The following is a 13,870-nucleotide window of genomic DNA, read 5'->3' on the forward strand; positions in this document are numbered from 1 at the left end:
AAGCTAAAAGTTGTATCGCCAGACTCACAGAATGGCTGGATGAACGGGAGCAAGGTAAATATCGATTGTTTTGCTCGAGGGAAGGTGGAAAATGAGCGTATTTCCAAAAATGGCGGAATATCCCTTTAATGTTACGATGTCATGGATAAGTGTCTGCTAAGTAACCATAAAGTCAAGATCTATATAATAATAACAGTGAAAAGAACACACATACACAAACGCACACACTTGCACTGTAAAGAAAGGATTACAAAACATTTATTGTTAACATATATATATATATATATATATATATATATATGTACATAACTGATGTTGAAACTGACTAATTTAGCCCCGCTCATACAAGATATATAAACAATAAACATTTAGAATAATATCCAAGATGATTCCACTTTAGACATAACACATGTAGATTGTCCAGAGTATGTTCCCTAGGAAATTAGTTGATCTTTCAAATGTATAATTCTGAATGCTGCGTGCATTGCCTTCCACTGTTCTTCAGTATGTCTAAATCTTCTGGGACAATTTCTATGATAAACACAAAAAGTCCACAACTGTGTTTTAGAAACAACATATTCAATTGAAATGCCAATACTTGACATACAGTATGTTTGTGATGATTCAGAGGAACAACTTGAATAACACAGAATTAAAGGTAGGGTATGGAACTAGCTGTTTTGGCCATTTTTGCAAAATCACTTGACATCCTATTCCAAACCCACTTACAGCCACTGAGCTGGAAGCACTGAAATGGAAATTAAACACGTCAATCATCTGCGGAACGGGCAGGGCTCGAAAAACTCCCTATACCATCATTTCACAGCTTGTTCGTCAATTTAACCCTTTCGTGCACATACTCAAAGCTGGTGACCGCGAGCCAGTGCTGAAACAAAACCAACTGTGCCTGCTGTCTATGCCTGCTGCACGTCCCCTATGTTCCCCTCTTGTTGTATGTGTCACTTCATTTCCATACAAACCAAGACAGCGGATACCTACGGAAACTCAATCACCCACGTAATAAATGAGCTATATAGCAAAAATTACATTTTACCGTCACGGTGTGACTCGAAGAGTGTTGTAAACATGAAACCGCAACTTAAAGGAACACTTCACCGTTTTTTCATATTAAACTATGTTATCCGCTTAAGTAAGACGAGTTGATACATACCTCTCGCGTCTCAATGCGTGCACTCAAGCGCCCTGGCGGGCGGCGCCATTTGGTTAGCACTTAGCTTAGCTCAATGTATTCCTTAAGATCCAAACAGATGAACCGTTAGAAGCGACCAAACTCCTCCACGTTTTCCCTATTTAAATAAAGGTACACGAGTAACGACCAAGTATGGCGACACAAAATAAAACGTAGCGCTTTTCTAAGCGGATAAAAAGAACTATCATTTGTGGCGGAAACACTTGGGAGCACTTCGACTCGGCGCAGTAATATCATCACACCTGATTTTCTCCCTCTCCCTCTCACTTCCGCTCCCGCTTCCGTCAATAGAACCAACGTGAGCTGCACCGGGAGAAGTAGTTCGAGCAGAGTTGACGAAGTTAAGATATTTGTGAACAATCGTCGTTATAACTTGCAAGCGGTAAGCGATTATTTGCAATGGCGGACTTTGTTGACTGGTTTGTCCCAGACCCAGAGCCATATCTGTTTGAACCCGAGTACACGGAGGAGGAACTAGCCTTTATGGACCGTGAGAGGGAAGAACCAGGGGCCTCATTTATAAAACTTTGCGCAGGATATACGCCAGAAGATGGCGTGCGCTCAAAACTCAGAAAGTGCGTGCGCACAGATTTCTAAAACCGTGCGCACGCACGTTCCACGCCAATTTCCCTTTATAAATCAAGCTCTACTCTACATTTGCGGCACCTGTGTGTACGTCAAGACACACCCATAATTGCTTATAAATTAGAGGTGGGCATAGATTAATTTTGTTAATCTAGATTAATCTCACTGTAATCTTGAAATTAATCTAGATTAATCTAGATTAATTTTAGGTGCACCAGCGCAAAATTTAGGTGCACCCACATTTTTCATTGCATCGCCTTTAACGCTAAAAGGTCACCTTTTTATTGCTGTCCTTTCATATAATGATTTTTTAACAACAAAAAGTCTAGAAAAAGCTTGAAACACAATAAAAGATTTTTTTCTTTACAAAATTATTTATATAAGCCTATTCTACATACTGAAATGTCTGATATTCATGACAGCACACTTTATGCAGATTGCAGCCTATTACAACTCTGCCTCTTTAATTCAGCTGACTGCTTGAAACCTCAAAATGTAAACAAAGTAGCATAGTTGGCTAGTTTATCATAGTTAACTAGTTGGACTGCTCAGTTTCCCCGTGTGTTTACTGTAAGTTTCAATGTGGGCTAATACTTTTTCTCCTTTCGAGTTTTGGAGTTGGAAAACATTGGTATTGAGATTATCATCCAACTCATGCAAGAGTAACTTGAATGTAAGAGTTTCAATCAACTTTCTGCAGCAATGATGCTAACCGGAATCTATATTAATTTAGCTAACGTCTTCTATATGCATCATTGCTTTCACGATAGTGAATGTTTTATTTGGATTAAATGTGCATGTCGAGGGGCGGGTCGCGACTCGCGAGTGTCCATTGAGCGCGCACGGGAGAGTGAGGGAGAGGGAGAGGGAGAGCAAGAGAAAGCGGGCCAAGGAGAGGGGGGTTACTTCTATTAGGAATGAGCGATCAGGTGCCGATTCGGGAGGGGTCTGAGCTTATCGTCCATGTTGGGAGGATGTATCATTGGTTACTGTTTGGTAAAGTTGCACGCATAGTCTACAATGACAACTTGTGAAAGAAAGCAGCCGAGCAGCGTCAGGTGCACCAGTGCGACCTAGACTTTTTTCAGGCGCACTCTTAAACATTGGCGTTCGCACTAAGATATCAAGGTGAAAGTGATCATAGCTTGCGTGGTATAGACCCAGCTCCCAGCCCAACTTTGAGAATAGATTAACGCCGATATTTTTTTTATCGCCCGATAAGAGTTGCACGATAACGCAGCATGTTAACGCCGATAACGGCCCACCACTATTATAAATATTCAGCGAAACGCCCTTAATGAACATTGATGTCTGTGGACAACATGCCAAAAACAGCGGGAAAGACAAAAAACGCAACTTCATTGACTGTTTGTGGGTTCATAAATGGCGTGAGCAGCCACCGTTTCAGCGGATATCCACTGTCACCTACAACATAACTTGAATGAGTAAAGGGTGAATGTTTAGAAATGGTCGAAAAATTGTTACAAATTCTTTTAGGATTTACACATAGGATGTAAACACGATTCGCCCGCACCTACAGTAGAAGCCACCATCGCGCACAGCTCCAGCATTCAGTCTGCGCCCAACGCTGCTACAGTATGTCTCAATATGAATCAGGCCAACATTTGTGAGCAACATGTCCGTGTCACATATATAACTTGGACATTGAGGGAATGAAAATGCTTCCTGTTAACAAAGGCACATTTATTTTCACTCGGTGCTCTTATAGCAATATGATTGCAGTCAATAGCACGGATCACATTTGGGAAATTAGACTTTGCAGCATTTTTATTTGCCTGTTCACCGTGTAAGGAAAGTTGATGTAGTTTGGTGATGAAGCAGCTACACCTCCTAACACGTCTGGCAAAATTTGGCTGAAGGTTGGCTATCCCAGTCCGGTCGGCCAGTTCTCGATTCAGCCAGTGGCAAGAAAGCCGATGCAAGTCAGCACTTACTGTATATAGCCTACCATTTGCAAGCTAACAAGCAACATGTTTGAGCCTTGATGTATTATTGACAAATAACAAAACATGCATGAAAGCCATAAGTGGATAATTAACAAAACATACATAGGCATAGCCTGCATGTCTTTCTCGCATCAAATAAGATGGAATTTTTGACGGGCGCACGAAACAACAATCAACCACGTTTTAAATTTTAAACAGGATTAGGTTAAGGCAGTTATGTCATTGATGCGCGTCAATGCGCGATGTTATGCTTGTGTTAAACTTCAATTATTGAACCAATTTTGGGTCGTTGTACCTGTTTCCTCCTGAGGTCGCAGTTTCTGCTTTTCCCTTTTTTGTGCGTACGCATGGGTCAGAGCTTGCGTGGAGGTGCGCACATTTCCCTGTCAAGTTCACTTTTTATAAATACCAAAGCTTGCGTAGAACGAGGCGTACGCATTCATTTGTGCGTACGCATCGTTTATAAATGAGGCCCCTGAACAGACCGGAGCTGGCGAAAGAACACGGGCAAACAGCAATTGTTGGTGCAAGTTTGACCAATGCGAACAAATGCCTACCGAAATTGAAAGCCTGTGCTGTTCGGAATGGGACCAGGTGTTGCCATCGATGGTGGGGATGAATGTAGATCCAGAAGACCCTGGGCAAATCGCCTGTGTCGCGGCAAGCGACGCGTTTGCAGCGATGATTCACCCGGCAGTCGTCAACTTTTTCTTTCACCGCGACAAAGTCAATTGGAGGAAACGACCCACACCGAGTGGACCAGATGGTCAGCTATCCTCAGAGTAAGTGCTATCTGAAACCATCAAAATATTCCTGTGTATCATATTGTCATATATAAATGTATACTTAGCCTACCGCTGTCTTCTCAGTCAAAATAGGTTGGTGTCCTACCGGATAGTGCTGGAATGGGCCCTGCAGGGCGAAACTTTGGGCAGAGGGCATCGGAAACCGCTGCCATCATGTGTGGTCGGGGCTATACGACAAAAATATCCTTCTGAGTCCGGAGTCTATGTTGGATTTCAAGAAGTACATGAGGCAATAGATATGTAGACCTACTAGTCCTTTTTCCATCAGAATTTTAAGCGCATTAACTCTTAAAGCGAATTATCTTTTAGCGATATAAGAAGCGCCAAGACGGTTTTCCATTCAAAAGAACAATTCTAGCGAATCAAAATGATGTCATCAGAGCCCTGTTAATGCGCATATTTCTACAGCGCTAGATGGTTTTCCATCAACAGTTGTAGCGAATGGAACACTTCTAGCGAATTAATCAAAGGTAGCGAGTGGTACACCATTGTGAGGTGAACGTCTTTGTATGCGCGAGACAGAACTCAGATTTTAGCGCCGACTTTGTGAACATTCTAAGCAGGCGTCACAGTAACTTATATCTAGGGCCGGGACTTTAGCGCGTTAATTACGATTAATTAATTACACAAACATTAATGCGTTAAAAAAAATTGACGCATTTTAATCGTATGCCTATTTATTTTTGCACCGCGGAACGTTTCTCACTGGATGAGTTTCAGACGGACCGATTATACTGGAGCACCAAGTAACGTGCATGAGTTCGGTTCAGACAAAACAAACCACAGTGGCACAGTGAACATGAACAAAGAAGCTGATGTGACCGCGTTGGTTGGCCCCGTGGATGGGAAATGTTGTTACCAAAAACGAACGGATGGAAGCGTAGATAAGAGCATTGTGTGCAACCTATGCAACAAGGACGTATCACCGCAGGTATCACCTCAGTGCAAAACATAAAGCAGCTAGCTGCTAGCGTGGACAAAGTATTATGATAGACTACTCCAGACACTTGAGGGAAACCTCTGAGCTTTATTTATTAAACAAATAGCAACCGAGTTGCTGTTACAGCCACAACTCACGCTTATAACAGTAATCCACCGCACCTAATTCCATGTCCAACTTTCATAGACCTAAAAGAAACTTCACACTCAGAACCGCATACAAGCACACACGCACACACGTAAACTCCGCCCCCCAGTTCCCCTTAAAGGGACACAACAATTTCATGAACTCAACTCAAGGTAACAGGTGACACAATTAACAGGATATCACAGTATTATAGTTTACAGAAGGTCTACCTACACTACCGCTCAAAAGTTTGGGGTCACTTAGAAATTTCCTTATTTTTGAAAGAAAAACACTGTTTTTTTTTTAAACAGTGCTTTAAACTAATCTAAGTTTAAACTAATCTATACATTGCTAATGTAAATGACTATTCTAGCTGCAAATGTCTGCAATATCTGCAGACATTTGCAATATCTACATAGGTGTATAGAGGCCCATTTCCAGCAACTATCACTCCAGTGTTCTAATGGTACAATGTGTTTGCTCATTGGGTCAGAAGGCTAATGGATGATTAGAAAACCCTTGTGCAATTATGTTAGCACAGCTGAAAACAGTTTAGCTGGTTAGAGAAGCTATAAAACTGACCTTCTTTTCAGCTAGTTGAGTATCTGGAGCATCACATTTGTGGGGATGATTAAACGCTCAAAATGGCCAGAAAAAGAGAACTTTCATGTGAAACTCGGCAGTCTATTCTTGTTCTTAGAAATGAAGGCTATTCCATGCGAGAAATTGCCAAGAAACTGAAGATTTCCTACAACGGTGTGTACTACTCCCTTCAGAGAACAGCACAAACAGGCTCTAACCAGAGTAGAAAGAGAAGTGGGAGGCCCCGCTGCACAACTGAGCAAGAAGATAAGTACATTAGAGTCTCTAGTTTGAGAAATAGACGCCTCACAGGTCCTCAACTGGCAGCTTCATTAAATAGTACCCGCACAACGCCAGTGTCAACATCTACAGTGAAGAGGCGACTCCGGGATGCTGGCCTTCAGGGCAGAGTGGCAAAGAAAAAGCCATATCTAAGACTGGCCAATAAAAGAAAAAGATTAATATGGGCAAAAGAACACAGACATTGGACAGAGGAAGATTGGAAAAAAGTATTATGGACGGACGAATCGAAGTTTGAGGTGTTTGGATCACACAGAAGAACATTTGTGAGACGCAGAACAACTGAAAAGATGCTGGAAGAGTGCCTGACGCCATCTGTCAAGCATGGTGGGGGTGACGTGATGGTCTGGGGTTGCTTTGGTGCTGGTAAGGTGGGAGATTTGTTCAGGGTTAAAGGGATTCTGAATAAGGAAGGCTATCACTCCATTTTGCAACGCCATGCCATACCCTGTGGACAGCGCTTGATTGGAGCCAATTTCATCCTACAACAGGACAATGACCCAAAGCACACCTCCAAGTTGTGCAAGAACTATTTAGAGAAGAAGCAGGCAGCTGGTATTCTATCTGTAATGGAGTGGCCAGCGCAGTCACCAGATCTAAACCCCATTGAGCTGTTGTGGGAGCAGCTTGACCGTATGGTACGCAAGAAGTGTCCATCCAGCCAATCCAACTTGTGGGAGGGGCTTCTAGAAGCATGGGGTGAAATTTCTCCTGATTACCTCAACAAATTAACAGCTAGAATGCCCAAGGTCTGCAATGCTGTAATTGCTGCAAATGGAGGATTCTTTGACGAAAGCAAAGTTTGAAGGAAAAAAAATATTATTTCAAATAAAAATCATTATTTCCAACCTTGTCAATGTCTTGACTATATCTTCTATTCATTTTACAACTCATGGTGGTAAATAAGTGTGACTTTTCGTGGAAAACACAAAATTTTCTGGGTGACCCCAAACTTTTGAACGGTAGTGTATCTATAGGCTACATGAATTTCTGAAAATGTACTATTTCTAAATATGGTATTGCTACACTTTATGGCAAAAATTGCACTGGTCTGTTGGACTATAAGCAACAATATTTTTGTTGCTTAAGCTTAGGCCTATGTATTCAGTCATTATCCAATAGTAGGCTATACTAAAAATCCATGTGAAAAAAAATTCTTCTCACTGTTCTCAGGTCATATATTTATATACAATTAAAATGCGATTAATTTCGATTAATTAATTACAAAGCCTCTAATTAATTAGATTAATTTTTTTAATCGAGTCCCAGCCCTACTTATATCGCTACAAACCTTTTACATCACATTTATATCGATTTAACTCTCCTCAATCCACCTCTGGCGAGCGAATTAACTTATCGCGACAAAACCGAGGTTAGAGCGATATAAGCCATTTTCCATCACATTTGTCGCACTAACTTTTGATGCGCATCGTTTTGAAGCGAATTAACTTTTTAATGGAAAAAGGGCTACTGTAACTATTGTGTGCTAGGCACAGAGTGATGTTTACATGTTTCACAGACATCGGTGGGACAATTGCACAATGCATATTGCTTGTTTTTTTCTTTATTGCAACAGCTGGAGTGAACACCTAGCTCTCGCTAGCGGGCTAGGTACCTTCACTTTAGCAAACAAGGGAGACTGGGCGTTTCAGGTTTGAGTATAAATGTACTCTTTCTAATTCATCAACTTTTTGTCCTCTTAATAAAGCCGACGTCCCTTAGATCCAACTTTGCTTGTCGCTTGGCCATGATGCTGCTGAATGAAATCACCTGTCGTGCGCATAGACAGTAAAAGGAGGCTGCATGCTTCTACATGTCACTGATTGCCGTGACAATAGGAGGAGCATGCCCCTCGTCCACAGTATTTTAGCCTCGATGTGCGCAAAAGCTAAATGTTGAAAATGAAATGGTGGTGATATTTCCACATTCATTGAAAAATTACAGGGGATGGGGAGGGGGATGATCCCCCCTCAACTCGACTACTGGCTATTGTCAGAAATGCGGCAGGTAATTATCGCAGAATGTGCAGAAACCTGTCTGAAAACGGCTTATGATGCTTGCATGAGGGAAACATCCCAAAACAATAGCACCCATATTTGCTGTTGTTTTCAGAAGTGTCAAAGGAATTAACTATTGTAATTACAGTGCATGAAAATGCACTGTACTGTTATTCCAAAACTTCTTATTACAGTGCATGAAAATGCACTGTACTGTTCTTCCTATTCTTAAACTTCATCTTCTTATTATTCTTCTTCTAACGCACGCAATTCAGCTTCAACCGCTTAACGTAGAAACTCCATTCGAATTTTGTCGCGTAGGTCTTACTTACGCGATGTGGGCAAAGTATTTTTCAACTTTGTAACTTTTATACTTTTTAAACTATTAGTTAAAAACTATTACAATTCCCCCCATAGACTTAACATTGCTCATTATGACATCACGGCAGCAATTAGAATCTTACGCCAGGTGGCCGGCCACCTGGGCACCAACTGTCAGTTTCTCAGGCTTCAAGCATATACACTCTGGCTCTCTTAAGACTAGCCAGTTAAATTGATTACACCTGTATCAACTGTCAGTTTCTCTGGCTATAAGCATACATTCTCTGTGAAGACTACATATCCTGTTAACTGTTTCCTCTGTCCACAACTGTTTCAAAATAAAAGTCCTCACTGCAATAATACACTATTAAATCATTTAACCATTGAAACTACTCAACTATTGAACTGTTCAACCATTCCAACTGTCAGTTATCATCCACTATGCCTCCAGTCAACTACATGAAACCTCCATGTACCTAGCAACCAACATAGCAACCATTAAAATTAAGTGTTTATGACCGTTTCCATAGCAACCAACATGATTATACTGCAGTAACTTCTTGTTTCCTGATAGTGGCCACCATGGATACCCTAGCAACAAATGTTTCAAAATAAAAGTCCTCACTAGCAAGTTAGCTAGTTAGCATGGTTAGCATAGTTAGCATAGTTAGCATAGTTAAAATTTTTAGCATAACTGCTAAAAATGATTAGCTAAGTTAGCTAATCAACCTGGTTAGCATTGTTAGCATAGTTAGCATTGTTAGCATAGTTAGCATTTTGAACATTTCTGTTAGAAATCATTAGTTAAGTTAGCTGATCAATCTGGTTAGCATTGTTAACATAGTTAGCATTGTTAGCATTTTTACCATAACTGTTAGAAATCATTAGCTAAGTAAACCAATCAACCTGGTTATCATTGTTAACATAGTTAACATTTTAACATACCTTTTAGAAATCATTAGTTAAGTTACAACTGGAATGTTTAAGCTTTAAACTGTCTACCTTCACACATCAACTCTCTTTAAACTATACAATCACCATCTTTACCCTAGTTACACCCTAGTAGCCATATCTACATCATCTATCTATACTTTTTTTCATTTTCATGCACTGGTAATTCCTTGGAATTGCATTTCTAGTTATTATTCTTCTTCTTCTAACGCACTTAATGGAGCTTCAACCGTTTAACGTAGAAACTTCATTCAAACTGCGCTGCGTAGGTCTTACTTAGGCCATCCGGGCTTTGTATTTTTCAACTTTGTAACTTTTATACTTTTTAAACTATTAATTAATTAAAATGACAATTTCCCCATAGACTTAACATTGTGATTATGACATCATAATAGGGCAATCAGAATCTTCTGCCAGGTGGCCAGGCCAGCTGCAGCAGCTCTCTCTCTCTCTCAGGCTTTAAGCATACATTCTCTGTGAAGACTACATATACCTGTTAAACTGTTTCCTCTGTCCACAACTGTTTCAAAATAAAAGTCCTCACTGCAATAATACACTATTAAATCATTTAACCATTGAAACTACTAATCTATTTAACTGTTCAACCATTCCCACTGTCAGTTATCATCAGCCATGCCTCCGGTCAGCTACATGAAACCTCCATGTACCTAGCAACCAACATAGCAACCATTAAAATTAAGCGTTTATGACCGTTTCCATAGCAACCAACATCATTATACTGCAGTAACTTCTTGTTTCCTGATAGTGGCCACCATGGATACCCTAGCAACAAATGTTTCAAAATAAAAGTCCTCACCAGCAAGTTAGCTAGTTAGCATGGTTAGCATTGTTAGCATAGTTAGCATTTTAGCATAACTGCTAGAAATGATTAGCTAAGTTAGCTAATCAACCTGGTTAGCATTTTAGCATAGTTAGCATTGTTAGCATTTTTAGCATAACTGCAAAAAATCATCACCTAAGTTAGCTAATCAACCTGGTTAGCATTGTTAGCAAATTTAGCATCGTTCGCATAGTTAGCATTTTTAGCATTACTGCTAGAAATCATCGGTTAAGTTAGCTAATCAACCTGGTTAGCATTGTTAGTAAAGTTAGCATTGCTAGCATAATTAGCATTTTTAACATAACTGCTAGAAATCATTAGCTAAGTTAGCTAATCAACATTTTAACATGAATATAAATCATTAGTTAAGTTAAAACTGGAATGTTTCATCTTTAAACTGTCTACCTTCACACTATCAACACTCTGTAAACTATGCAACCACCATGTTTACCCTAGCTACACCTTAGTAACCATATCTACATTATCTATCTATTTTTGCATTTTCATGCACTGGTAATTCCTTGGAATTGCATTTCTAGTTATATATAGCCTATCTTACATTAGTAAAGCAGACCCCTGATGTGCATAGTTTTCACAAACGTTTTGTAAACAATTTTGGCACAAACATTGACTGCTTTGAAGTGAAAGTGCATGTCTAACAATATAGCATAATACTAATTGTGATATGATAATCATAATGATGATTTGATGGGGGGTGGGGTGAGGTGTGTGTAGGTGGGCCCTATGACCCCAAAGTCTGCCATGATTGGGCCTCAACTTAAAAAAGTTTGAGGCTGCGTTAGTGTTTCTCGAAGCCTACAGCGGCTAGCGGGTCTATGTATTTGTGTCGAGATAACACTAAAAAGTAAAACCATCAGATTTTACTCAGTGGCCTTTGTGCCCTATCATGTGGCCTTGGTGCCACTCAGAGACACCTGTTTCTCCATAGGCCTCCAGTGATCTATCGGTCGATTGTTGCCCTTAGCAATATGGTGGTGCTCTTGCCATACGTTCTAGAGTCCAATGCGGTGTCTATGTATGTCTATGGTTACAGTCCTATGTTGCAGACAACTTTGTTAGAAGAATGGTTACATGGTTAGAAGTCACTGGCACCAGTGAGCCTAAATATTTTTTTGCACTCGAGCATGAATGAAATGGGTGCACTGTAGAGCCCTGCATTGATTTGACACTACCAGTAAGTAAGCAAGGCAATGTGCTGCCTTCAGAAACAGCCCTTTTCCAACCTCTCTGTACAATTTCAAAGTTTACAATACATATATTTGTCTGTAGGGACCCTCTCCACACTACCATCGAGGAATGCCAGAGAGGCTACACCAAGCACATAACTGAAATGTAACAGAGAGGCTTCACTAAGCACATAACTGAAGCCTTCCATTCACTTGGTGTCTGCTGCAACAATTTGTTTCAACTAACATCAATGGTAATGATAGTGGCGGGTACATTACAACTATTTTTACGCTATGCAATCGGATAATTTCCTTACTGACAATGGGTTGGGCAAAACAGTGTGCACTGTTACTGGAAAAGTAGGAATCCCATATTAAATCCCATACTTGCTTTGGATAGTTAGAGGCTGGTCCAACGGTCAGACTGGAAACCATCCTCAATGGAGCATGGTCACAGGGTTTCCCGCAGCGCTTTCCTGCTAAGGCGGCCGCCTTAACAACACAGGGCTGCCGCCTTAACTAGCGTCTTCAAGAAATAAATAAATAAATAACTATATTATGTATAGTGATATTCGCCGTATTACTCTGTCATGTTTTCTCCATGTCATTCCAAACCGTAGCCGCTAGTCTCCCTTCTCTGTAGAACGCATAAAGAAAAGAAACTTTTTCAAATCGAGTTGGCCTATGCGCACAGGCGACGCGCTCATTCAGCATGAGTATTTGATATCAGGTCAGGTGCCACTGCCACGCATATCTCAGTGACTGCGAACACAAATAGCCTAAACCTTGCTAGATTTGACGACTCTCACAGGAATGGTTCTCCGTTGAATCTACCAAATGTGTGGGATGAGCGGCATAACACTTTTGAGCGCTTTATCTTTTTTTTTTAATCACTCGTCTACTATGAATGCATAGCCCACTGCATCTTGTAATTTGTTGTGACAAACACTTGTGCCATCTAGCCTACAGCTAACAACAACTTGTGACGGCTATTCATTCACGTGTTGTACAATACTGAAATTGTCTGAGGTTTACACAGGCTAGTTTAAACTTTAAACATAGCCTCTTGTCTCCATGCCAGTTTCATTCATCCCGACCGGGCGGGACGCACGTTTCCGTTTTGTAGAAATAATTCCTGAATGTTTTTGTTCAGAGCTGAACATGCAACTGTATTTGACAGATGACAGATTTGGTTGCTAGTGACAAAATATTAGCGTTCAATGCGGTACGATCTCGCTAATTATGTTTTTAAAAGCATTAAAAACGTTCCGGCTCTCTTAGGCTATATGAGCAACAGGCACAAATACAGCTCCAATCAAAGAATTGCAGCTTTAGGCTACTAAATCACAATTCACTAACTTTACCATACTTTACCATACAGTCGCAATGTTACATGTTCATACAGTTTCATCTTTATTTCATGATATATTCTAAAATATCCACCATTACAAATATTCTTGGTTTTAATAGAATATTATAATATTGACTGGCTTTAAAATATATCCTATGGTGCTATGCTGAGCAGTGCAAAGGTTTTGAAAGATACAAAAGGCCCTGCATTGGAGTTATAAACTTACACTTTTAAGGTATAATATTGTCTAAATTGTGTTAATGATGTTTAATTGGTTGCTGATTCAATTAAATCTGATACAATGAATGTGAAATCCAGGTATATTGCTGTCATTAGTGTCAAAATTCAACATTTTCAACATGCTGACAGCCTACTAATTTTTTACTTCAGCTGACCTCCTTGTCTTTAATGAATCAGAAAAGAAGTTATTTAGATAAGTGTGTGCTAGACTGCTCCTGTAGCCAACAATCCCCTCTCTACCCTTTGGGAATTGAACTGTTATATGATCCTTGGTGATGTAAATTATGAAAACCCCTTTATTTGGTTGGTCTTGATGTGGCCTTGACTCCTTTAAGACTCGGTCTCGACTCAAACTTGCTTCCTGAAGGACTCGGTCGTTGTCACTCGGTCTCGGCTGCAGTTCAACCAACGGTCTCACCCCCCCCCCATCGTAGGGCAGTGGCGGCGAGGCGGTGGGGACGCTACG

General features: G+C 40.4%; 1 protein-coding gene across 3 annotated transcripts in view; it reads right to left on the bottom strand.

The window, feature by feature from the left end:
* Positions 1-279: 279 nt before the first annotated feature.
* Positions 280-13,870, bottom strand: part of ccdc172 (coiled-coil domain containing 172) — a 68,297-nt gene continuing 54,706 nt past the window's right edge. For 2 of the 3 annotated variants that reach the window (XM_062520268.1, XM_062520267.1), the window contains one exon: positions 280-531. In XM_062520268.1, coding sequence (XP_062376252.1) covers positions 435-531 — 97 coding nt within the window. In that variant the 3' untranslated portion in view covers positions 280-434. Of the gene's footprint in view, positions 532-1,040; positions 1,308-13,870 lie in introns of those variants that run through there. The other variant, XM_062520266.1, reaches the window with a different exon arrangement.

Source organism: Sardina pilchardus, chromosome 18, assembly GCF_963854185.1.
Source record: "Sardina pilchardus chromosome 18, fSarPil1.1, whole genome shotgun sequence".
Classification (NCBI taxonomy): Eukaryota; Metazoa; Chordata; class Actinopteri; order Clupeiformes; family Clupeidae; genus Sardina; species Sardina pilchardus.